General features: G+C 43.2%; 1 protein-coding gene across 1 annotated transcript in view; it reads right to left on the bottom strand.

Moving 5' to 3' along the window:
• LOC103804559 (protein CASP) overlaps positions 1-8,156 on the bottom strand; it is a gene marked incomplete at both ends in the record, with an annotated part of 34,996 nt that extends 26,840 nt beyond the window's left edge. Inside the window, one exon of the mRNA XM_009077172.1 lies at positions 8,109-8,156. Coding sequence (XP_009075420.1) covers positions 8,109-8,156 — 48 coding nt within the window. The remainder of the gene's footprint in view (positions 1-8,108) is intronic.
• Positions 8,157-25,357: the final 17,201 nt, after the last annotated feature.

The following is a 25,357-nucleotide window of genomic DNA, read 5'->3' as shown; positions in this document are numbered from 1 at the left end:
TGCCATCCCCTGAGGAAAGCTCTGCTCCCTCGTTCTCACAGGACAGCTTCTTGTTGCTTTTCCAATCTTTGATCTTCCTTCCCAATAAAACAGCCCAGCCCAACGTGTGCCTGCAGACACTGACAGCAGGACAGCTCTGTTTACATCGCGTGTGCCATTTGCCTGCCCTGAGATCACGCTCTGCTGTCCCTGCTGAGCCCCCCCGGAGCCTCTGATCACCTGTGTGCCTCCCTCCTCATCCCTCTGCACTTCAGAGCAGGTTTCTCAGCTCCTGCTCTCACCCAGCTCCCAACCCTCCATGGGGCAGGAGCAGCCTCAGGCCACCAGCTGCTGCTTCTCCTGCATCAGCTCCAGCCACGGCGCTGCTGTAGCATGATTCAGCTCACTGGCTCGATGCGAAACTAAGCGAGGAAAGAGAGGAAGAATTTATTTTCCATCATGCCAGCACACTGCATTGACTCATCCTGTGCATTTGCTGGGCTCAGCACGAGGGAGGAGGTGGGCACCCAGGGCTGGGACAAGGACACTCGCTGGCGTCAGTCCCACACCCGCACGGATCGGGATGAAACCAGAGCGACAAAGTGTGGATGACAAAAAAGAGGGTCAAAGTGCCAAATGTTACCAAAATTCCTTTCCCTCACTATTCTATCAATCAGCCTTTACAGTATGAAAGTGGATTAACTTTGTTAATATTTATATTAGTTTATACTATACATTCTGATGTCAGAATTTTACTGGAGAGTTCAGTATTTTTCAGGCTGAAGTAAAGCAAACTAGAAGACAGCATGGTCCTGGAAATAAGGACTTTGTTTCATGGAAGTTTGCAGCTGTCCCTGAAGGATCAAAGATACTCCTGAACACCAAGCTGATGTCAGCATCCCAGCCCCTCTGCTCAGTCAGCAAGGGTCAGCTGTGGAGTTTAATGCTAAAAAGGTAAAGCAAAGAGTTGACCTCCTAAACAGGGGACACATCCTTCCCCAGGAGTTGGAAGAACATCTTTCTAGTGAACAGATCAGCAAACCAACTGCTCTGTCACTAAACGGAGAGATGTCAGAGCTTGACACTTCTGATCCTCGAGTTTCTGCAAGAGCCAAGGGTGGAGAACATCTGTCATGGCCAGCACAGCTACACTTAGTGTGGCAAAGTGGGGCAGGGGAGGATAGGGACAAAGCAGTGCTCCTGCCAGGGCAGAGCAGCCTGGGCTATCCCACATCACCTCCAGCTTCCCAGCAGGAGAAAGAGCTGCATGTAAGGTGAGTGGGTGCTCTCACCTGCCCACCTGCCTTTTGTCCTGCCTCTGAGCAGTGACCTGGAACCCACAATCACTTCTCTCCCTTATGGATGATCCAAACTTTTGGTTAGGAATTTCAAAAAATTAGGGCATGGAATCCGTGCAAGAAGGAGCTGATTAACCTCCTTCATGCAAAATCCACCTGCACATTAACACCAAAATGCAACCTTTCACTGATATTTTATTACTGAGCTTACCCTCTTGCTTCTCTTTTATGACAAAGCAAGACCAGACCCTGGTCTGTATTGAGTCTCATAGCAATTCTGAATAAATACAGAGATAATTCTGTATTTGGAGAAACAGGGACTGGATTATAACGACACTCAGCAGAATACCTCACCCAGCCCAGCCCTCCCATCCCCATTCCTTCCAGCACCCTTCAAGCTCTCTTTTTTTTCCAGCAGGATGAGAAGACAGTCCTGACCCTGCGAACTGAACCAGTGCTGCCTGTCGGAATCCTGCATAAATAGTTTCCCACCACTGTTACCGTTTCACCCAAACGAGTGGCAGCAGCATAGCAGGCCTTGGTACAGACAGCCCACCAGCTGCCAACAGGAATCTCAGCACTTTGTCAATTACATAAAACTAAAAGGATTTGGGCTCATCCTCCCCAAAGTTATCCTGGTAGTAACTGCTGTCTTGGTACAACTTGCACACTGGATAAGATGGAGAGGAACCTCCACGAGCTTCAGAAAGGTGCACTTTCTTAGGGTAGAACATGTTAGATTTGGAACTTTGCCTGTTATGCCCATAGCTGAGAATTGTATGGGAAGGACTGTATTTGAAAGTCTCTACAGTTGAGTCCAACACCTGAAGTTCAGTGTCTCCTTTCGACCCTTCCGCAACCATTCCACATGCTCAGCAGGGAGGGCCCATCTGCCTTCGAGATGCTGGAGTATATTTAAATCACCTTCCTCTGGAAAGATGTTGTTTAAACTGCAATCAAGCCAGTCAAAAATAAATAAATAATCATTTACACACTTCTGTAAACAAAGCAGTGAAATGCTGTGGAGCTGTGGTTACCCCAAGAAGAGGCTGTGACCTCTCCCTTCCCCAACAGCATCAGGGAACAGGAGCCAGATGAAGCACAAAACCATCCCCACGATACAAAGGAATCTACCTGCCACCCATGTCCTATGGAGTGGATGTTAAACCAAAGCAATTACCTGCCAAAAACGAGTAGATTTACCCCATTTTATTACCAGAGTGGTTTACTGGCACTTCCCCTGAAGAGCAGGGAAGCTCTGGGCCCGAATCAGTGCGACACGAGCGCTGGATTTTGATGTATGCTGTTGACTTCCCCAACACAGAGCAATTTGTAATAGCTTTGCCACGCTGTTGTTTTCAAAGCTCCTGCTACATCGCAAGCATTTATTTCTGACCACAAAATTACATTTATTCAACAGAAAGCAGCTCAGGGTCTTTAAGAGGTTAACTTCTGGAGTGCTTGGCTGCTCTCCAGCCTCTGTACTAGCATCAGTGCTAACGCAACGGCACACAACAGCACCCAGGCTGGCCGTGATTAATAGAGTGCTGAACACGCTGCTTTCCACATACACACACTTTTCATTCCCTTGCTTCCATAGATCATGGACTTATCCTCAAAATATCTGACTGAAATTGAATTTGGCTTCTCTCTCAACCGTTCATTTCCTATGTTATGCAAGGTTATATCCTTTTCTGCATGAGCAGAACCAAACCAGCTGCAGCTTTTGAGAAGAAAATGTGTTTTCAATTATGAAGCTGGCCTGAATATTGAACCACAGTTCTACTGCTACTCTAATTGAGCCATCATGGAGTGAACCTACAGGAAAGAAATTGTATTAATTAGGTTTGGAAATGTAACATAAGGAAATTAAAGGGGATAAAATCTAAAAAAAAAAAAAATTAGAAAAATATGAGCATCAGCTCAGGAATACTTCAAAATGCAGAAGGAACTGAGGTCTGAAGTGGTTTAGGCACACACAGTATTACAGTACTCCTTCAAAGGCACGATTAGTAGTTCCAGCACATCAAACTGATTTTCAGCTTCTGTTGTCTGCATATGGAAAATTATTAAATTACTCTGCTGACCAAATTAATAGTTTAAAGAGCAATTCAGTTAAGTGGGGAGCCAGAGTGGTCTCATCAGAATGGCAATACCCTTAAAAGTACTTGCTCTCTGAGAAGAATATGAGAAATGGCTTTCACAGAAGTCAAGTCCAGTACATGGGTTTGGAGGATGTGCCTTAAAGGGTTCTCTAAATGAGGGATTACTGCATTACTGTTGGACAGTGCTCTTATGCCACATGAAAAGAATGCTAATGACCTCAGGAAATCCTTTCCCAGCCTTAAAATATCTGTCTGATGACTTCACAAATACGGATTCCAACCTTAGATTTCCATGCCACAACTTCAGTTCTGTAAATTAACACAGCCTGAAGAACATCACTTCTTTTTTGTGGCAGATTTGGGGTACAAATACCCATCCCCGATGTGCACAGGGTGACACACACTGACCTCCCTGAAATGCAGCTCTCTGGGCTGCTGCTTGCAGGAGTGCCTTGCAAATTACATATAATCATTCCCAGATTGAATGATGAAGCTCTTTAACCTTTCCTGAGTCTGTCCTGTATTTAGCCCAGCATAGGGTGAGCAAACCATTAATAAGTTGCATCCTCAGCTTAATGGTAAGAATAAGGAAAAAAAAAAGATTTAAGATAGAAATGACAGGAATTTCACACTTCTGAAATTAATGACTGTTAACTGTCTTGCTCACAATAGCCTATTTACACCATCCAGACCTTAAATCTTGCAGGAAAGCTAGAAAAGTTACCCACAAAGATCAAAAGAACAATACCATCAGCTTTGAATCAGACACAACATTCTGCTAATTTCAAAAACTGCATTCAAATTTCCATTAAAATCCTAAATAAGGAAGAAGTACTGTAATAAAACTATTCTCCAGTGATGAATTAATGGGGTCTCATGCTGAACCAGGAATGCATTTTAATACTTGTAGTATGCTAAATTCCATTTCATAATGCTTTTACTTTAACTGTCATCATAAAAAATCCAGTTACTTAACCACTGAGATCTATACAAAAAAAGTTACTTCCAGCTACTAATGGAAACTGGATATTTGATAACTGGAACAGTTTTTATCTGAATGAATGAGATAACTAAGGAATGCAGAATGTTCTGGGTTGGAACACAGAATGTCCTGTATTGGGAAGGTTATTTATAAACTCATATTATATAAAGGGAAGATAGGAGGGGGAAGTATCAATTATGCTCCAACTGAAAAGAAAAACTGGCTGGAGTAACCTGTGGATTTGTTTTTAAGAGTCAGCTGGCCCCAGGTTTACCAGCAGCTCCCATAAAGCATGCCTGGGAGGATACAGAAATACCTGAGCTTAACTTCACCTCTCTCCAAGTCACGTCAGGCTCGTCGAGGTACAGTTCAAGGACAGTTTAAGTCAGCCTGAGCTGACACATTTGCACTGCTCCTGCCCTTGGCTCTGCTCTCTGGCCTCACCCCTGCACTGAACTGCTGCTCTGAACCAACCTGACAGGAAACTAAGCCAGCAAAGGGAGGAGAAAAAGGAAACTGTGCTCACTGTGGGATCACACCAGCTAAAGCACCGAGGCAAGGCAGGAGTGGAGAGCCAATCCTCAGCTAGGCACAAACACAGCAATGTCCATGGAAAGCTACTTAAATACCTTTGCTCCTTAGGGAGCTGTCTGACCCCTCTGATCTCCTGGCCCTTCCTAGTGCCCAGAGCCCTGTGGAACAGACATTCCACGTGGGATTGGCAAAAGCCCTTCCGAGGTGGAAGGTGATTTATTATTCCATGCAAAAAGCACCTACTTGGTTCTAATAGCAGAGATGGAGATAAGGACAGGGCAGCTGAAGTGGGGGTGGAGGGAGGAGTCAGAGGCAAAAACGTGGTGGAGACTCTCCCACGTGCTAAGGGGAGAGGCTGCATCATGCAAGAACCCATTTCCCTTCCTTCCACATGAGTGGTGCTCCAGGTGGTGATGCTCCAAAGTTCAGCAATCCCATCTGCAATGCCTATGGAACCAGAGCACTCCTACAGCATTCCCTATCTCCTGCTCAAGGATACTTGTTCTGCAGCTAAAGGGACCCTAGATAACATCCACTCTCACTACTTCTCCACTTATCTCTGTTTGATTTATTCACTCTTGTCGATTTTGTTTTAAAAACCCCAAAATCATAGAATCACTGAATGGTTTGGTTTGGAAGGGACCTTACAGACCATCTTATCCATTCCCTGCCATGGGCAGGGACACCTTTCACTAGACCAGGTTAGTCAGAGCCCCATCCAACCTGGCCTTAAACAATTCCAGGGACAAATCTGGGGCAAAATCTTAATATGGGGCTGAAAACTGAAGTCTGCACAGTAAAAGGAAGGAACCTTTTGCCTTATTGCTGTTTTTTTCCTCCCTGCTCACATCCCACAAGTACTGTGTGACCAAGAGGTCCCTCTGTCAGCTCCTCCCAGGACATTTAGTATCACCTAACAGGTAACACTGACACTACTGCAAAGCAATCCCAGAGAGCTGGGGGAGTGTCCTGTCCTCACTGAGCCATCTCAGGGGACAGTAATCCAGGCATCTCCAGTGGATTTGGAATGGAGAAAAGCCTATTTGCTTAGCACACCTTGTTCCTGAGCTACGTGGAGCATTCATCTCCTGACTCTTTAGAAAGTCAGTGTTACAACAAACAGAAACCAGATCTATATCCTGAACAATCAAATGTAACTCAACAGAACAGATTGATACCCTCAGTATTTTGATTTGTCTCCAAAACAAGATCCAGTAATTACATCTATAATCAAGTACCACAATTCACAGTTTAATGTTTTGCATTTATGTAGTCAATCATGATTAGTTCAGGTTTTTTAGGTTTATAAAACCCTGTCTAGCTTAGGGAGACTGGAATGAGCGGCTCAGAGATTCAGCAGCACAATCTTGTAAGGTATTCGTGCTTCGTTTACGCAAGAGGGGATTTCTACAGCAAATTTGACTCTCGTGAGGTTGAATTTATACCAAAATAATCTGCATTTTCACATCAGTGAAGCAAAACTACAGCAGAGGAGTGTGTATGAGCCATGTGAAGGTAACAGGGAGCTGTCTCCACCGGGTGAGATCTAATGGGAGAATCTCCCTTCACTGTAGCTAAATTTGGATTTATGATTCTTACCTGATCCTCAGACATTCTCTTCATTAAGGAACAGTGCTGAAAGCACACATGCACTTTTCAGTCAGTGCATTGCAAGCTTGAAACTGAAGTGAAAAGGTTCTAAGAGCACTGCAATCCACTCGGAGCAATTTTAAAGTGTAAATTTCCATTGGCAAACGGACTCACACAAGTCATTCTTTGTTCTCACAAATGTCTATTAGATACATCAAGGACAAAGTTGTCCTGTTTATTTATTTATTTATTTATTTCTAACAATACTTGGGAAATTGGGTTGTAAAATCAAAAAGTATCATATCGCTTTTAAATGAGAAATTATTGCCTACCTGGGATAGAGCTACAGCAGGATGCACAGGTAATCAGAAATGCAAGCCTCAATAAGGAGAGCTGTGCACTGATTCCCTGTGCACTCCTAAAAACACACTCCTGAATTCCTCCGTGCTGATGGGAACTGCCACAACTCAAAGTCAGCGAGCAACTCACTGAGTGAGGAAGCCAACAACGTTGTGCTGTAACACAGCTAACTTCAGGGGCAGAGCTCTCCAACGTGTAGCAGAGTGTGAGCTGAAACCTACATCTACCACCCCACGCAAGCACAGATCTCTCAAAAGAGAAATGTAATTTGCAACCTTCACCCCCAACCATTTCCTAGCGGCGCTGCCACAGCTCCCATCTGGCCTCAGCACTCATGTGAGCGAGTGCTGGCCACAGAGAAGATGGAAAATTCTGTAATTGGCCCAGCTGCCTTTGCCTATAGAAACTCTTGAAAATAACAACAGTTGGCTTTTAAACTTGTGAGCACTCTACTCGTGTGTTCTCAGTGGAGTGGTGTGAAGAGAAATCAGTCAGAGCCAGCACAGAGCTGTTAACGCTTTCCTTGGTTTCCCAACAAACACCTGCCAACTTAAGGTTTTCCATCAGCCCTCTGCAATACAATGGTTTACAGCTGAAAAGGTTTGCAGGGAGAAGTATTTGTAGGATCCTCACATGTTGTGTAAGTACATTACATTGCATTCATTAAGAGCTCAAGCTGTGAGGTCAGCGAGGCACACCGAGCTGGCATGGGCCACCTGGGCACTGCCACGCTGAGCTGGTGCTCAGGTATGCTGAGTGCAAAGTGATCTGACCAGTTTAGCTTGCCCAGCACAAACCCAGCGTACCACAGGATCACAGAATGGCCTGGGTTGGAAGGGACCTTAAAGATCATTCAGTTCCAACCCCCCTGCCATGGGCAGAGACACCTTCCACTACACCAGGTTGCTCAGAGCTCCATCCAACCTGGCTTTAAACATTCGTGGAGCACCCACAACTTCTCTAGGCAACGTGTGCCAGTGCCTCACCACCCCCACAGTAAAGAATCTTTTCCTAATATCCAACCTAAACCTACTCTTTTAGTTTGCAGCCATTCCCCCTTGTCCTGTCATTCCACGCTCTTGTAAAAAGTCCTCTCTGTACACACATATCCTGCACACAACAAACTGCAGGAGGACTGAGTCCCTGCACTGCTCTGCCCAAGGGCTCTGTGCCCACCTGGCTGTGCACACAGCCTGCCAGCACCCCAGGCTCATGTGAGGCAGCATTGAAAGCACCATGAGAATCATAATAAGCTCTTACCTCCCCCTGGAAACTCTTCAGTAACGGAGCTACCTGTTTGCGCAGGTCCTAGAAGACAGAAGCAAGACATTTCATCAGAAAAATCTGAAAGGACGAGTCATTGTCAAGTTTTTCCTGACACTGTTTTCAGTTCTGAAGTGCTGCTTAAATTCTGATCGCATTTTCTGGGAGCTTTGATTAAAATAGAAGTATACCTGGAATTCACTTTGAACAGGTCTGAATTCCCAGTTTGACATACACCTGTATCTGCTGCAAATGGTATTAATTATCAAACCTGTGGTGATGGTGGGTAAGCACTGAATGCCTTCAGTCTCCTAATTCAGCCGAAACATTAATGAGATTAGAAGTAAATGCCTCTATCTACCTCCACAGCAGCGACACCTCTGAACTTACGCCAAGGAAATTCCCAGAAATGGAAGCCAGGCTTAAAGGAAGATGACTTTGGACCATCATTTCCACTAAGAGTGTTGCCATTTTGTAAAATCTCTGTTTTAGTTATTATTTTCTCAAGAGTGCTCTGACTTTAGCCATCAGAGAACTGGGACACGTTGGAGATGACAGTATTACTTTGTTGGTTTCTGTACCACAATTCCTTCTTTCAAATGACAATACACTTAGTGCTGCAAAAGTCGTTAAAATACTGCCCACAGAATCACTCTAAAGGTTTAGAGCGTATCTTTACTTAGAAACCAAGGTAATTTAGGCCAAAAAAGGTAGATCTATCATACATAAAACTCTCTGTGGCTCCACTTTTAAACTGGTCCGGGTCTAATTCACTTACAAATTCTCATCATGTGGATGCCTGAAGAATAAAATCCTGCAGCTTAACAGAGGACACTGTTATTCCTGCACAACCAAGAAACTGGCTTTTGCTGTGGTTCCACTGACAAGGCATGAGAAGTCACTTCATAATGCACTTACAGACAGAAATCAATCTGGGAGATATAAACCAGTAACATGATGCTGTTGCCTCACTTGGGAGGGCAGCACTGATGCTGCTCCAGGAAGAAGGTGGATTTTCCATCCTTGGAGGTTTCCAAGGCCTAGTGTGGGTGCTAAAGAGCCATTTTTAGAGCCAGGTGAGATCCCATCAGCCTCTGGATGATCCCTCCAACCCAGAGTCCTACAATGCCCTGGGAACATTGCTCACAGCTGGGGCAGTCACTGACTGCTTCAGTAACCACAAAATCTTCCTACCCCTGCACCAGCCACAGTCCCTGAGCTACCTGAACCTCATGCAAGGACTCCTAAAAATGTCTTTGAAGCATTTCCTCCATGTAAAAAGTCTGTTGAAGCCCTGAGCTTTTCAGAAAAGAAGGTGACCTTAAAAAGTTGGGAAATTCTCTTTTCCAATGCATTTGCTTTTACATCTACAGTCATACAACATATTGGACATTAAACCACTCACCAAAACACTCTCAGCCTTGGATTTAATCTGATTTTCCTGAAGGAAAAGTAGGCTTTTGAGAGAAGTGGGTTTTGTCATTTAAATGACAAGTCATGCAGAGAGTTGGAGTATCAGGAGTTCTCCCACTCCCTGAGAGATGGCTTAGGGGGCCAAAGGCAAATGAAGCTATCAAAGACAAACGATCAGCCAAATTTCACTTCTGACATGGTTATTGCACTAACATACAGCTTAATCCCTATCAAGTTAAGGATAATGTTTCAGCTTCCTAAGCTCCCTCTTCGCACTGAACCAAACTGTGTCTGTTCTTAGACCAACTCAAGTCACCTCAATGTTTCCTGATACATTCTGCTGCCTATTTGGGGAAAGAAAAAGGTTAGATAGTGTCCTTGTACATCACAAATGTCTGCAAATCACACCTCCACCAAAGCAAACCAGCAGGTTGAGCAGCTTTTCCCCACTCCCTGACTCCTCTGGGAGACCTGAGGGCTGTGCACGTTTTGGAACATGTTTTCTTTGTAACCTGACGATTCTGACATTCAACAAAGTAACAACAACCACTGATGGCAAAATAAGTGCCCAGTTCAAGGCCCAAATCTGCCATGGCAGGTTTTAATGAGCACTGAAATTACAACCAGAGAATCGAGCAGCTTTTCCCCACTCCCTGACTCCTCTGGGAGACCTGAGGGCTGTGCACGTTTTGGAACATGTTTTCTTTGTAACCTGACGATTCTGACATTCAACAAAGTAACAACAACCACTGATGGCAAAATAAGTGCCCAGTTCAAGGCCCAAATCTGCCATGGCAGGTTTTAATGAGCACTGAAATTACAACCAGAGAATCAGATCTACAAATCTGCCATGGCAGGTTTTAATGAGCAGTGAAATTACAAACAGAGAATTAGATCTACAGTCTGGATCCCTGCACCCTTTATAAAATCAGGGACAATTATACAATCCAAGCAAAGCAACTTTTCTTGAAATACAAATCTCAGCCGGTAGGAAATCACTGGGTTTAAGGCTTTCGTCCCTGGTATTGCCTCTGAATTTACTGACTAGTTTGGCGCCAGCCATGGAAATGATGTCAGAAGGGAAAGCAGAAATACAAGAGATCTAATTCCAGATCCAGGGGCAGGAGAATGTAATCCCTGCTCCTCTCTGTCTGCCTGGAGAGCTCTAGCCAAGACCCTGCTAGTGAACTGCATCCTCTGACATGTACTAACTTCTGAACGACAGGATTTGCAGCACTTTTTATTTCATGATATAAACTATGTCAAGACTTTGCCTTCACATTCATCTTGAATAATGAGAGATGTTGTTGCAGGCTGTTTATAGCAGAAAAGAGGGAGAGAAACAGAGGGGGGGAAAGTAATAGAAGGAGCATCCCAAAGGCACAAAACCAGTTGGTCAGGCTGTCAAAAAGGGAGAAAAGCCTTCAGGTATAAAATCTGATTCCCACACATCTTTCATTTACCAAATTCATGATGCTAAACACTTATCCCAATGAGAAGATTACCAAGCAAAATTCATGCCATAAATGGGAAAACACGTTGTGCTTGATTCAGACAGAGCTTTTGGGGGTGGTAAACCTGTTTTTAAAACATTTGCTGATAGAGGGGAAGGCAGCCCAAAGTGCTTCAGCCTCACTGGCAAGCAATGAGTTATCCCACTGCAATCAATCCAGGGCAATCCCGGGACACACTGGTCATTAGAGCACACAGCAGAGCAGGGTAAAAAGCTTTGACAACTTGAAATCTTCGCAGTAACTTGAAATCTGTTGCAGATGAACCATTGAGACAGAGCATCCCACTGCCATTACCTTCACAGAGCAGACAGGCCAGGGAAAATAACTGTAAGGAATGTGCTCCAGTGTTTTAAACACAACCAAACACACCACACAGGTGAGTGGATAAACAGCACAGGGCAGCACAAAAGGAATAAACCACCTTTTCCACCCCAGTTTTTGTTTTTTTCCCCTCTCTTCCTGCCTTCCCCTTGGAAAGAGCCTATAGGCTACTTTTGTAATTCCTTCCTTGGCGAAACAACATCAAACCTTTAGACAGCTCCCAACCAAAGGGAAATAAAAATAAACAGACAGAAGTCAGGAACACATATGCCTCGAGTCACCAGCTACAACTCTGCTGGGGAGATTTATTTTTGGCAGTTTGGAAAAATTCCTCATCAGACTTTGTCTTAAAATATTACAGTAACATCAAACAGAATTTTACCTTCTTTACACTAAATTGAACAGAAAGAAGGACGTTCAGTTTGGGCCCGGGGGAATCTGCAATGTTGGTTAGCAAGGACACCGTATGATTTATTATCTGTTTAAAGTGTGGTGGCCTTTACTGCCTGGGCTGGGATCAAAACAGGAAAAGCATCCAGCTCCAGCCCTCACACAGCTAGCAAACCACTGCACCCAAGCAGAACAGCTGAAAAGGATACAAGCAACTGAACATTAAAACAAATTATAATTCATCAACACAAACGCAGCGAAATATTTGAGTGCTCCTAAACAATCCCATTATTAGGCTATTTTTCCATGCTATCTAAATATGTGCATTCTCTCCCTCTCTCTGGATGATTTATCAGGATAGAGCCTTTTCCAGAAAACTGCTATATCACAGAGAAACTCAGGATTTGAAGAAGAGCCTATGAATTAGGATGCTGTATCATTATTTGAAGCAAATCTGATAGCTGAAAGCTCATAGAGCATTTTCTCTTTGCACGACTATAAACAATGAGTTGATATTTTGATCAAGTAGCTACACAATGAAATCTGAATCCACATAATTTTTAACTCCCTTTCCATTCTCATTAAAAATAACTCCATGGAAAATAAACCAAGAATAAATCTATGTTAAAATCCTGGGCAAGAAATGCATCTTTCTGACAGCTGAACTACATTATTTATCTGTATCTTCATACACTGTGTACAGTACAAAGGACATATCAATGGTCAGGCTACCAGCACTGTATTTGTAATTTCCTTGAGGTCTGAAGCCACACAAGCACCTTCTGATCTCCTCCCAGGCTGCTTCATCTCATTTACCTCCCAAATGCTTATCTCAAAATGTCACAAGAGCCCTCTGACCCCAGTTTGATAAAGTGATCCAGCAAGGCTGAGCTCGACCTACACACCTTTATCATCTACACAAGTATTGTGTTCTTGTAAAATAAACCAACCCAAACCCCTGGGTGAATGTTTTATCCTGTGCTTCCTGTGCCACATTTCCCAGAGATTGTTCTATATATCGTCTGCTCGAGACACACACTGGCTGGGCACAGTCCCTGTGTCTGGCAGAGAGAGCGTAATGAGAAGCAGCCCACTTGTATCAGCATCGGTGACATCATTAGTTCAGCTGTCACAACCTATTTTTGAGCTGCCTTATCACCAGCGAGATGCTCTGGCTTTCCTGCCATCTTCCCCTTTCCTGTCTCCTTCCCTGGGAGCCCACATGGAATGAGGCACTAACAAGTGCCCCATGCTCCCAACTGGCAGGGCTGGATGTCATGACTCCATATATTTTCTTTTAAGAACCTACAGAAAGAAAGAAAAAGAAAAAACCAACCCAGAACAAACCCCCCAACACATACTAACTGTGTGGGAAGGCATTTGTCAGTTCAACCTTTCCTGTCTCCTTCCCTGGGAGCCCACATGGAATGAGGCACTAACAAGTGCCCCATGCTCCCAACTGGCAGGGCTGGATGTCATGACTCCATATATTTTCTTTTAAGAACCTACAGAAAGAAAGAAAAAGAAAAAACCAACCCAGAACAAACCCCCCAACACATACTAACTGTGTGGGAAGGCATTTGTCAGTTCAATCACCACATTAACTGTGTGGGAAGGCATTTGTCAGTTTAATCAACACTTCCCATCCTTGGGAGTGTTCCAGGCCAGGTTGGATGGAGCTTGGAGCAAACTGGGCTAGTGGAAGGTGTCCCTGCCCATGGCAAGGGTTGGAATGAGATGGTCTTTAAGGTCCCTTCCAACCCAACCCATTCTGTGACTCTACAACTCAATTATAAAGAAAAAGCACAGCTATAGGGAAACTCTCCTGACAAAACTGGGTGCCAGGGTTAGCCCCTCTCCCCAGAGCCACTGTGCTGGTATGATGGACATCTGTCTCCAGTGACTGGGAGGACATTTATGCATGTGCCCTCCCAGCCAGAGCTCCACACACTCTATCATCTCCCTAATATTGCTGAGCTTCTCCTTCCTGCAGACACAGCTGGAAGGAGGAGAGGTGAGAAGCAGTCGAGCATGAAGGATTTGGGAAGAACGCTGGCATCAACTTCTGAGGTGTGTTTGATTATTAGATACTTCAAGGACACAACTTGTCACTATGAAACACGCAAATCAGCAAGTTAACTATAATTAGGAGTAAGCAGTTCTGGTGGTTAATTAGAGAGCAGCAAGCAGAGATGCTTCGCCCTGCTGTGGGGAAATGGGTGAAGGAGTTGGGATCACTCGGTCTGACACCAGCACACAAGTTTGAAATACTGTTTCTTTGCACCCACAGTTAGGAAAAAATCCAGAATATTCAATTTTTCCCCCAGAAACCCTGGGCACATGTAATTGGAGGTGTAATAAGGGAAACATGTAAATCTTGATGTTTAATTAGTTCCAGCAAGTTCCACTTTGCTTTAATCTAACAGAGACGAAACTGAAATTTGTTTTTCAGACAGGTATTATAGAGTAGCTTAGATGACTTAATTCCTAAAATATAAGGCAAAGTAAATCATATCAGTAAACAATTTATTGCTCAATTTACACTACAATTTAACAAGACATAAAACCTCTTATTGCTTAAGGCTGCTGAAGTATTTACTTGAAATCCAATCATTAAAGAATGAATCACGATCTTATCAATTTTCTATGATATTTTTAGTCATTTCAATACACTTAACATGTCAGTGTTTTCTCTACCAAAAAAAAAAAAAATCTTTTCAAGTTACATTTATAGATATGTTTCAACCCAGCACAATGATAAATAAAAAATCTTGATTTACAATAGCAAAACGTACACCACAGTACTTTCGGAAATATTTCAGCTCACAGATCTTGTGCAAATTCCATTAGCTTTAATTATTTATTAGCAGTAGATTTAGATTACTGTTCTTGACCTATTTTTCAGTGTATGGACCCACCCAGCGAGAAGTGAAAAAATATTCCATTTGTGAAGGGCTGATTCAGTGAGAGCAGATTTCAGCTCCAAGTAAAATATTAAGCCAAGCCCACGTGCTGCACTGGGGGCACTTCACCCAGGGCACAGAGCAGGGCCTAACCAGCCCACAGAGCAAACACTAGCAGAGATTCCTTGGAAAGAGCTGCAATTTTTGCTGTTTAACCACTTCAGACAATCCCAGCCACATGACAATCCCAAAGGATGTGACAGCAGATGCATGGAGAAGTTTCAAGACTTTCTCTAGGGAAGTTTCTACCAAACTCCATAGTCCATGTGGCTCTTACTAAGCCATGGGGAAAGAGGTTCAGAGCGAGCAAGAATTTTGGAGCTGGTGCTGTGGTGCCTTTTGGTGGTGAGGCACAAACTGAGCTCTTCCCAAGCACAGGAAAGGCAGAGCATGTGGGAAGGAGCTCCCCTGCCACGCTGGGACTGGCACTTTGCTTTCAACGGAGTCTTAATGGAATCCTCTTCTGGCTTCTTCCAAGTTCAAATAAACAACAAGCTAACAGGTTTACTCTGGGCCTGTGCAGCAATGTCCAAACACACTGGTTACCTTCACAACTGTTTAAAACATCCACTCTGCACCAGGAACACTGTTGCACCCATATATATATGTATGTAAGTGTGTGTATATACACATACATGCACTGTATGTCATAGAAAAAGAATTTTAACGAACTTTACAAATTAATTCAGGGAACTGTGCTTTTTAGAATCATGTTCAAACCTTGCTGCCATTTATAAACCAACACGTTAACATTGGCTACAAAAGACATTGAACAGGAACTATTCAGCAGTTCAAAAACTAGAGTTGCTAGGAAACAAAAAAATTAATTCAAACAAGAATGATTCAGGTGGAGCTTTGGAAGGAGCTAATTCTTATGAAATGAAAGCCTGGTCACTAAAATTCCAGTAGGGGGGGAAAAAAAAAAAAGATGACTTAGGGAACAGCTCACCAATACACAGAGAAAATCAAGCATCACTTTTAACAAACATTAATTCCAAAGGCTACACAATGGCTAATGGCTCCACTGGAGAGTTTTCCTCCTCCTTACAGTTTGTCCTGTTTTCTTGTTAAACCCTGAAACCTGAGGTGACACCAAATATGCCACAACAGACCCTTGTCATGGGAAAAACCACATGTCCATATCATCCCAGGTCAGCAGAACTACTTATTTATGTCATGAAAAAGCATTTGATACACTAAATAAATATTTCAGAACCTTTGAGGTGTGCTGTTCTTGCCAGCAGGATAACCATGTGTCATTGAAATCCAGGAATTCCCAATCCTAGGGCTTAGGCCAGGATTTCTGCATGCAGAAAAGATAATTAGTTGGGACAGAGCTTTGTTAAGTACCTGCAGATGTTCTCAGATGAGTACATCTGTCCAAAAAATGGAAAGCAAATCACTGCTCGGCTGTGCATCCCAATGTAGTTTCGTATCCCAACAAACAGCCTCACCTACACTGGTCAAATTTTAACCACAACTGCTCTGTCCCTCCAAAAACTCCATGTCATTCCACAAGTTCTCTGCCCCTGCAATTGTTGTTTCTAGTGAAGAAGATCCTTAACACTCCTCCCAAATCACATCCTGCAGGATGTCATCCTCCATCAACTACATTTTCCACTCTAAAAGCCTATAGAGAAAGAGTTCACGACGCTTCCCTGATTGTTCCGAATTACAGCCTGCAGATCAGAGGTTCCTCTTCAGTGTAAAATGGGGAACTTCTGAAAAAAGGTAATTATTATGAGCCTTAAAAAAATTAGCGTTTCTAATAAGAAGCTAATGACAGGGTCCATGACTCTGCAGAAAATGCACCTAAGTGCTGTGGTCCAATTAACAACCCCAGTTCAAACACAGCCTAATGCTTCACACAGTGGATTTAGAAAGCAGAATATTTAATGGGAAACCATAATTGTGCCTGTAATTTTCCATATTCTCTCCACACAAGCAGTGCTGGAATCAAAGGGCACCCTACTTCAGGTGTCTCCTGCTGGGATGATGGAATCAGGAGCTGGGTGCTGCCAGCCAGCACTGTGCTCAGGGCACTGGGATTTCTGTCTCAAGGAAGAGATGGGTAGGACCATTTGGAAATCATTCATTTCAACGGACAGTTTTATTTGGGAAACGTGAGACTACTAGAAAACATTCATGTTTTAAAACCTGCTATTGATTTCCTAAGCATGAGCATCTTGCTTTTAAGTCAGGTTAAGTTTCCAAGAAGAATAATTCTGTGTTAAATGCAATAATAAGGCCTCATCCTCACAGACGCTCGCGGGCGAAACGTAAATTGGGGAGGAGGCATTGCCCAAGCATCAGATATTGCAAAATTGTTTTCCTTACTTATCTTTTACGTACAGATTACAAATCTAGCAGTGAACAGACTGCACATTAATCACCCTCTGACATACCTGCGTGTCAGAACACAGGTGTATTTACTGATTTATATCACTGTGACCAGCCTTTTCTTTGATTTCAGTGCACGAAAATCCAATACTATGCAATCCTCTAATAATCTTTTTATAAGATTTGCTCCTTAATCTTGATCCTGACCATCTAGTTTTATTCCAAAGCCAGTTGCTCCTACAGAAAACAAGTTGTTTCATGAAGACTGGAGCAAAAAAGCTGCTGTCCTGCAAATCCATGTCCTACATTTGCTAACTCTCACAACAGCCACCTTGGCTGTCTTTATGATGGACAGAGCCTGTTTGCAAGGGCATGGAGTGACAGGACAGGAGGGAATGGCTTTAAACTGACAGAGAATAGGCTTAATTAGATATAAGGAAGAAATTCTCCCCTCTGAGGGTGTTGCTGGCACAGATTCCCATAGTCTCCAGGGTGGTACCTGCATCTTGGAGGTCTCATAGCTGGACAGTTTTTTTGGTATGAGGTAGGGTGAGGAAAGGTGAGAAAGGCTGGCCAGCTTTATCCCAGCAGGTCAATTCATGGGAAAAAAAGGTATCAAGATCCCTTCCAACCCAGGCCATTCTATGATTTTTTGTGATTTCTTTCATGCAGAAGTCACTGGCTATTCACCTGCTGTGGGTTCAGGCATTGCCCTTCAAATGCAGCTGAAGTGAGAACTTGAGATTCCAATAAAGATGAGAAATTCAAAGCAAAAAGAAAACTGACAACCTCAAACACATCAGGATATAGACCCAAAGGGTTTACTACATCTAATTTAGCATAACTGGTAAAAACACCTCAAAATTAATATAACTGTCATCCTGCTGACCTAAATAAAATACTACAGCACAGAGCTTTTCATGTTGCTTCACTGAGTGCAGCAACTTGAAGAAAACAAACTTTTGGTGCCTTTTCCACTTCCTGGCAAAATTCCTACGGAAACACACGCGGGCCCATGATGCATCTGCTTTGGTAGCACACAGTAGATAGAAATGAATCATCAAGATGAAAGAAAGCAAAGCTCACTACAGACTTAGTCAATACATTTAGTGCTTGTTAGTTGAACTTCAGGAACCGAAAACCCACATAAAGAGCTTTCGAGCAGCAGCATCTCCTCACCACTGTAATATACAGCCTCAGCTGGGATTAATTCCCAAATTCATGTGCTGAACTGTGAACTGCTCCAGTGTTTGGAGGGGGGAGAGAAACAGATAAACAGTCCAGGAAAAGGAAAGCAGAGGATTGAAGATGAAGACAGGAGAGGCAGCAAGCGCATGCTCTGCTCACCCTGGGCCCAGCCCTGGATCCAAACCAGCTCCACGGCAGACGAAAGTGAGACATATTGTATAATAAGAAATCAACAGAATTAATACAAGCTTATCTGCTGCTAACTTAGAAGGGGGAGGTGACAACTCGCACTTGAGGACAAACAGTTTGACTGTTGCTAGCATAAGCTGAGCGTCTATAGGAAACGGCTAAATTTAGACAGCAGCTTTTGATGAGAGCAACGGAAATTAATTCAAGTTTTTTGTCTGTGTGGTTTGGTTTTGTTTTTTTTTTAAAGAGCTCTAGAATGTTACTCATCTCTTGAAACTCTTACTAAAAGAAGAGACTTCATAATGCACCATCCTCCCTGCCTACTCCCTCCTACTCTTGCCCCTATAAAAGGAAGAATTGCTCCTTTGGGCTACAGCAATTTAGGAACTTAATGCAGTTTAACAAATTCCCTATCTCTTGGCTGGAGCTGTTTGGCTCTGACAGATGAATCAGAGAAGTCCATAAACGTCTGGAGGATTCCTGCAGACTTTTTCTTGGATGACTATATATGGCAACTACAGATCCAAGTTATCTGCAATCGTTTTAACCTAAGCTTCAAACTTTTTACCTCACTCCTAGCAAACTTCCTTCATCTGCAATACCACTGAATTAGACATAAACTAACAACTACTTTTCTCAAAAGTATTTTCCCACTCGTTGCAAGCAGTAAAAATACCTGAATTAAGATACACTTAAGTAAAAATTAACTTTTGTCACTAGCTCCTGCCTCTCAGCAACCATTTGCATACATGAGTGACCCACAGACTGCCATGCTGTGGAGCTCACATCTTCATTTACACTGCTCTGCTGTTACTGAAGGTTCACCTTGCCAGACAGCAGATGTTTTCCATCACTGCTTACCTGAACCACCAAGTAACACCTGGTGTCATGAGAAGTCTAGCAAAAACTGGCAAAAGAAGTGAAATCCACACTCAAAAAAAGAGGAGGTGAAACCTGCCTGACTACTGTACACGGGGGCTCATAAAGGAATTCCAGCAATGCCTGCAACACCCTTGAATCCAGAGAATTCCTCAATAAATTTCTTGCTATTACCATCTTTTATACAGCTGACCATTTTTACAAGATGCTTAAGTGAATACATCAAAGCCAACAGCATGTGATATAAAGCTGAAGGATTCTCTTAGCTGCATCCAACACCTTCTCTGTGCACACAGCACAAAGAGTACACCAAGTTCAGACAACTTCTTTAAGCTGAATATTCCTAACACACCTCAGAATGGACATCCAATGCCACTGAGGGCTCAAAGTGGGTCAGGTCACAGCTCCTCAAAGCCAGGAGTGAAACGTGGGTAAGCAAACCTGAAGACTGAAAGCAAACCCTGAGTTTTGGATGCAAAAGCACCACAAGGGCTCACTTTTAAATATCACTTAAAGCAAAGAGCCACGGGCAGATTCTGCCTGTGCAAGGGCCCTGATGAAACCTCAGCAATGACAAACCATAGCAGAGCCATCACAGAGGACTGAGAGCTGCCAGCAGAAAACATGAGCACAGCCACACTCCATCCCATGAAACACTCCTAGGACACATAGATAGCACAAGTTCAAGAAAAAGCTCCTGCTCAGGGGAGATTTTATCTTACTCAGCTGCTTATTAACACCGTGAGGTAAAACATGTTATTTTTTGTTTCTAAAGGCACACTGTGTCTGGAAATGCAATAGCTGAATAAACACTCTTAAGACCCAAAGTATATCAAAGTTTTCCCACCTATAAACACTGACATTTCTGAACCATTGATCTCTTTCTTAGCCAGCTGAGGACAGACACTGAGGACCATCCTTAGAGGCAAAAAACCCAGTCCACTGTGCAAGTGACATCATGGACTCTCCAAACTGGTACTGATTGGGCAACTCATCTGATTTTATAACTTCAACTTATTGGATCCTGATTATCTATGCTTATAGAGATGCAACAGCTCATTTTTTAAATTGATCTTGGAATGGCTTGTGCAGAGTTTGACTGTCCATCAGATCTGAGGACTGAAATTTCACCATCCCTGGAGGTTTTCAAGCTGAGACTGGATGTGGCACTTAGTGCCATGGTCTAGTAACCACGGCAGGGTTGGACTCGATGATCTTTGAGATCTCTTCCAACCAGGTTGATTCTACGATTCTATTCTATAACTCACTGGTGCCATGGATTCCCTCATGCCACAGATCCATCAAAGCAGACCAGGGTGCCTGATGCCTTGTTTTTGATGCTTAGTCTAAGAACAAGGAAATGTTTCAGGACCATTATCAGACAGTGAGAGCATAGACACCTGTCAGACCCTATTGGGAGAGAACAGGTATCATTCAATTGCATTCCATCTGGGTATTTTTCCTAGTGCAGATCATAGGGAAAGTATTGTGTGACAAAATCTCCTTATGGCTCAAGTTCTAGATGCACTAGCAGTGAGACAACTCCACAGACCAACTCTCTGTACTGCAATCAGCTTTTTGCCAACCATGTCAGACTTAGACCCCAAATTTTTATGGCTCTTCTTCCTTTTCATCTGCTGGCTGAGCTCCCAGAGCCATGCAGCAGGCACTGCTCACTCCCTGCAGCCTTCCAGTGCCTCCTGTCAGCCTTTCTGCTGGAGCAGGGATTTCTCAGGCAAGCCTGGAGACTCAGCACAGCCCTCCTGGACCCTATTCCCCCAGTCCTCTGGTGTCCAGCACCCTCCTTTTGACCAGGAGTTCACTTTTGGGATAAGTAAGCCATTAATGTGATCCAAACCAGTCAGGGTTATTCCCCCATAAACAACTTGTCCAGTATTTCCTCAAGGACTTTGCTCTCTTCCATTTTTCTGTTCAATTTTTTTGACAGCTCTAACTGACTCTCGGGAGCATTTCCCATTAAAAACCAGCACACTGAAGTGTGTAATATGTTCCCTAAAACATAAATATTTGCTACATTGTCATACAGAAATACTTCATTATCTTTTCCATAACTGGATAAAATAGAAAAACTTAGGTTGCAACAGCACGAAACACTCCTGAAAGTGTGAAAATTATTGCTCGTTTTCATGTAAACTGAAGTACTAAAGTATAAATCACACTGTTTACATTAACTGATGGGAGAATTCCAGTTGATGGAAGTAGGAAGCTGGAATTATTAACATTTTTCTCTCAACTGGGTCTGTTAACTAATAGCTTTTTTGCCCCTTATCAGCTGCACAAACAACAATGGATTTTAAATCAACTCAATGACCTGTGAACTTCTCCTAAACGGGGGGCACAGAATTTAAGGCAGCCAGGAAAGTTTGGCAGGAGTCAAGAGGGCTCCTCACAAGGGGCACATGTGGAGAGAGTTAAAGCTTCAAACTGCTATTTTTTCTTCCCCCCCCTCAAGTGTCAGCTGTGATAAGCCAAAATTAACAACCCTACACTGTACCACTTCAAATGAAGGGGAAAAAAATTTTCTTCTTGCTATTCTAGGTATTTTAAGTTGCATATGAGCACGGGGGCTAAATATAGACAGTGACAACAAGAGACAGCATTGTCCCTTTGGGCACACTGAATATTATCTCAGAATTCCCATCTTCCTGGGCAGAGCCTCGTGTTGGGTTGGGGTTTTTTTGTTTCTTTTTTTTTTTTTTCATATTTTCTTACTTAGTAAAGTGTGTATTAACCCCTACTTTGTTTGAGCTGGAGAAATTTAACACCAAGTGCATTTACTTTTTAAAACAAAAGGAAATCCTCATTCTGCAAAAGCACCACAAAGCTTTCCAATACTTTTCCCAGCTCTGTGTTCCTGCACAGGGAGCAGATGCCTCCTGTTCTCTGAGTGAACTGTAAAGCTGTTTTTTAAAACGAGAAAGGCATCACCATGAAGGTTTTACAGCTTACTAAACCAAAAAGCTAAGTTAATATTTTTTAGATGGAAAAGGAATCACACGCTTCGCTTTCACGTTTCAATCAGAAGTGCAAGGAATAAAATCCATAATTGCTAGTTTCAAAACTCTTCCTAGGAGCACAACTACATCATGTGGAATCTAGCAGACTCATACAAGCCTTTAATACTGAACACAGCTAGTCCTTCAGATGACACAGTTGCTCCTGACTTCTGAAGTATTTAAACACCACTGAGTGAAGCACACATCTCTGCTTAATGCACCCAATGCACTTAGAACATTGACAACGCTTCATTTTTAAGCTGCCTTCTATATAAAGTTTAATTTTTAAAGCCATCTATAAATTATCAATGACATCTGTTCTGAAAAATGTCAATTCCTACTCCTTCGGTTGGCAGAATCCATCTATTCTGTGTAATATCCTCTTCATTTTCCAGCAATTTTAAAGCTCTATTGACATATGGTTTTCGAGTAAGAGATTGCTCTTCTAGGACTGCATTATTGAGATAAGTCTCATCCTAATGGAATGACAGCAATAAATACACACAACTGTTCTGGGCTCTATCCTGTGGCTTTGACTACCAAAGATAAATGGTTAGGTAAGTGACAGGACCAGATACCCCAAAAATACCCCTGTGCATGGCACCCCTTCCCCAGCACACAATGAGAAGAGCAAGCAGCAGCAGCAGCAGCTGGAGATCTGAGCTTGCACTAGCCACTTAATCTCATGATCAATCAAGTATGGGGACACTGATCAGCGCTAATTCCTGCATCTCAGATGCTCCTTTACTGTGACAATGTACAAGCACAGGGTTGTCACCACAGACTCATTCCATCAGCCAAAATCTGATTTTGGTTATTCTAGTCTGTTTCGCTAATTTTACCATACAGTCACAATTTAGCACGTCAGTCTTTAATTTCTTCAGCTGTTGGGCACTCACACTGCGTCTCGTTAAAATGCAATGAGGATTGGTTTGATGCCCTTACGATGGTACAATAGGAGGCACAAAACCCATCTTCAAATGCTCACAGTAATCTTCCAAACCCTCTACAACACACACTACTTCCACTTCTTGAAGACCACACAGGTTAAAAACATCTCATCTTTGTCTTCCAAGTCTAATACACTCTTTTTGCCTCTTTTCATTCCTAACCTGTAAGATAAGATGTGGATGCTCAAACCTTGGCAGTGTTCACAGCCAGGTTGGGTGAAGCCCTGAGCAACCTGCTCTAGTGGGGAGGTGACCCTGCCCAGGGCAGGGGGTTGGGACTAGATGATCTATAAGGTCCATTCCAACCCCTAAAATTCTATGATATGATTTTTCGATACGATATAAGATACTGAGCTCCTGTCTATACAGAGATATCCTCTAAAATCAAAGCTAGGTTTCATGAAAGTTTAATCTTAAACCAACAACTGCATCACATGCTCTGGTTCTATATGAACATATCATAAACTGTCACCAGGTCTTCTCACACTATTTGTCATACAGCAGCAAAACAGACACTGCCTGCTTCTGATTCTGTAAGTGCAGAGCAGTGCCTGCTGGATGCTCAAATCCTGCTTTCTGGTCATGGCAAACATAAATCAAAGAAAAAAAAATCTGCTCTATTAAATCTATTTGCTTTGGGAGAACAGGAATTTATCATCCTGTAAAACAAGTGGTCAATAAGATTCAGAAGTGCTTAGTACTGATCTTGATGAATTGGGATGCCACAGGTGATGCTGTAATTGTATTTGAAAGGAATTCTCGAATAGAAAGGTGAATGCTCTATTTATTTCAGTGTATAGACAAGCTGGGGATTAAATGCAACACAAACACAGCAGGATTTTCCCTCTGCATCCCCTTGGGGGGGATCCTTAACACACTGTCCCAAGAGGCAAAAGCAGCAAGAGAGCAGATCAGGCTGCTTCAACGAGTAAATCTAAAACTGATGTTTCTTTTAGATCCGTCACAGTTTCCAGGAGTTTTCCCACACCATACAAACCCTGAGCAAGTGAAAAGCCTAAGTTTCAGCAGCCAAGAGCAGAGGCAAGAGCAGGTCAGGTCTAGGGGCCCCACAGGGAACCCACGAAGTTGAAGATAATTCAGTGGAGAATCCCATTTAATGATTCAGGAATGGCTGGAAATAATCTCTGCCCCAAATCACATGAGGATTCCCAACACAAAACTCAGCTTGGGTTCTCACCCAGGACTAGAATTTGGTCCCAAAGGACAGAAAGGAAGTTTAACTAACACAGCCATGTAATCAATAAAGAAACAAATATAGGTGTATTGTACTAACAACTTTGGGAGTTATTAAATTAACCACAGACTAATCTCTTTTTTTTTTCCCCTCCTGGTTTTGAACAGAAGGATCCAATTCTGCTGCTTTATGCCTTTGAATTTTGTTCCAGCAGCTTCAAATATTGTGTGGAACCAACATCCTTCCCTAACACAACAGCTAGTTCTAGCACAGTGCTCCAAACAGTCCCAAAGTGATGGAACCTCCTGCCTCCCACAGCACTCAGCCTGCCAGAGCCTCCACTTGGATGGCCAAGCTGCATCTGGTTTCACTTTCCACCACCACAACAAAATTCACAGGCATCATTCATTATCCACGAGGTCCAACTCGAAGCCTTTCAAATACACTTGAAGGACTAATTAAATGCTTATTTAAAGCCGAAGCGAATGTAAATACTAAACTGAAAGTGAACTGATTAACTCGTGATGTTTTGTGCCTGATTATCTGAGTGAAGAATGAGCTCCTGGCACCGCGGCCGCTCGCGCTGGAGGATCAATTTCCTCTTCATATCAAGGCTGCTGAGGAAATCTTCCACACATTTGATTCGACTTATGTTTAAGTGTCTGTTTCGCCTTGGCCGCAGCACTAGACAGAGATAATGTTTTTGACTGGGGAAGAGAATGTTTTGGGGCTAAATTGCATCACTCTTGCCATGAGACTTGAGGCCACAATTGGAGGATGCTCGAGGCAGCCTGGCCAAGCTGTGCAGGGTCAGACCTCTCCCTGTCACCTGAGCACTGAGACACCACAGGAACTCCTCACAGGAGTCCCATCACACTCATTTTGCT

Source organism: Acanthisitta chloris, unplaced genomic scaffold (genome assembly GCF_000695815.1).
Source record: "Acanthisitta chloris isolate BGI_N310 unplaced genomic scaffold, ASM69581v1 scaffold25036, whole genome shotgun sequence".
NCBI classification, from domain to species: domain Eukaryota; kingdom Metazoa; phylum Chordata; class Aves; order Passeriformes; family Acanthisittidae; genus Acanthisitta; species Acanthisitta chloris.
Note: the sequence above shows the minus strand (reverse complement) of the source record. Positions and strands in the feature narration are given on the sequence as shown.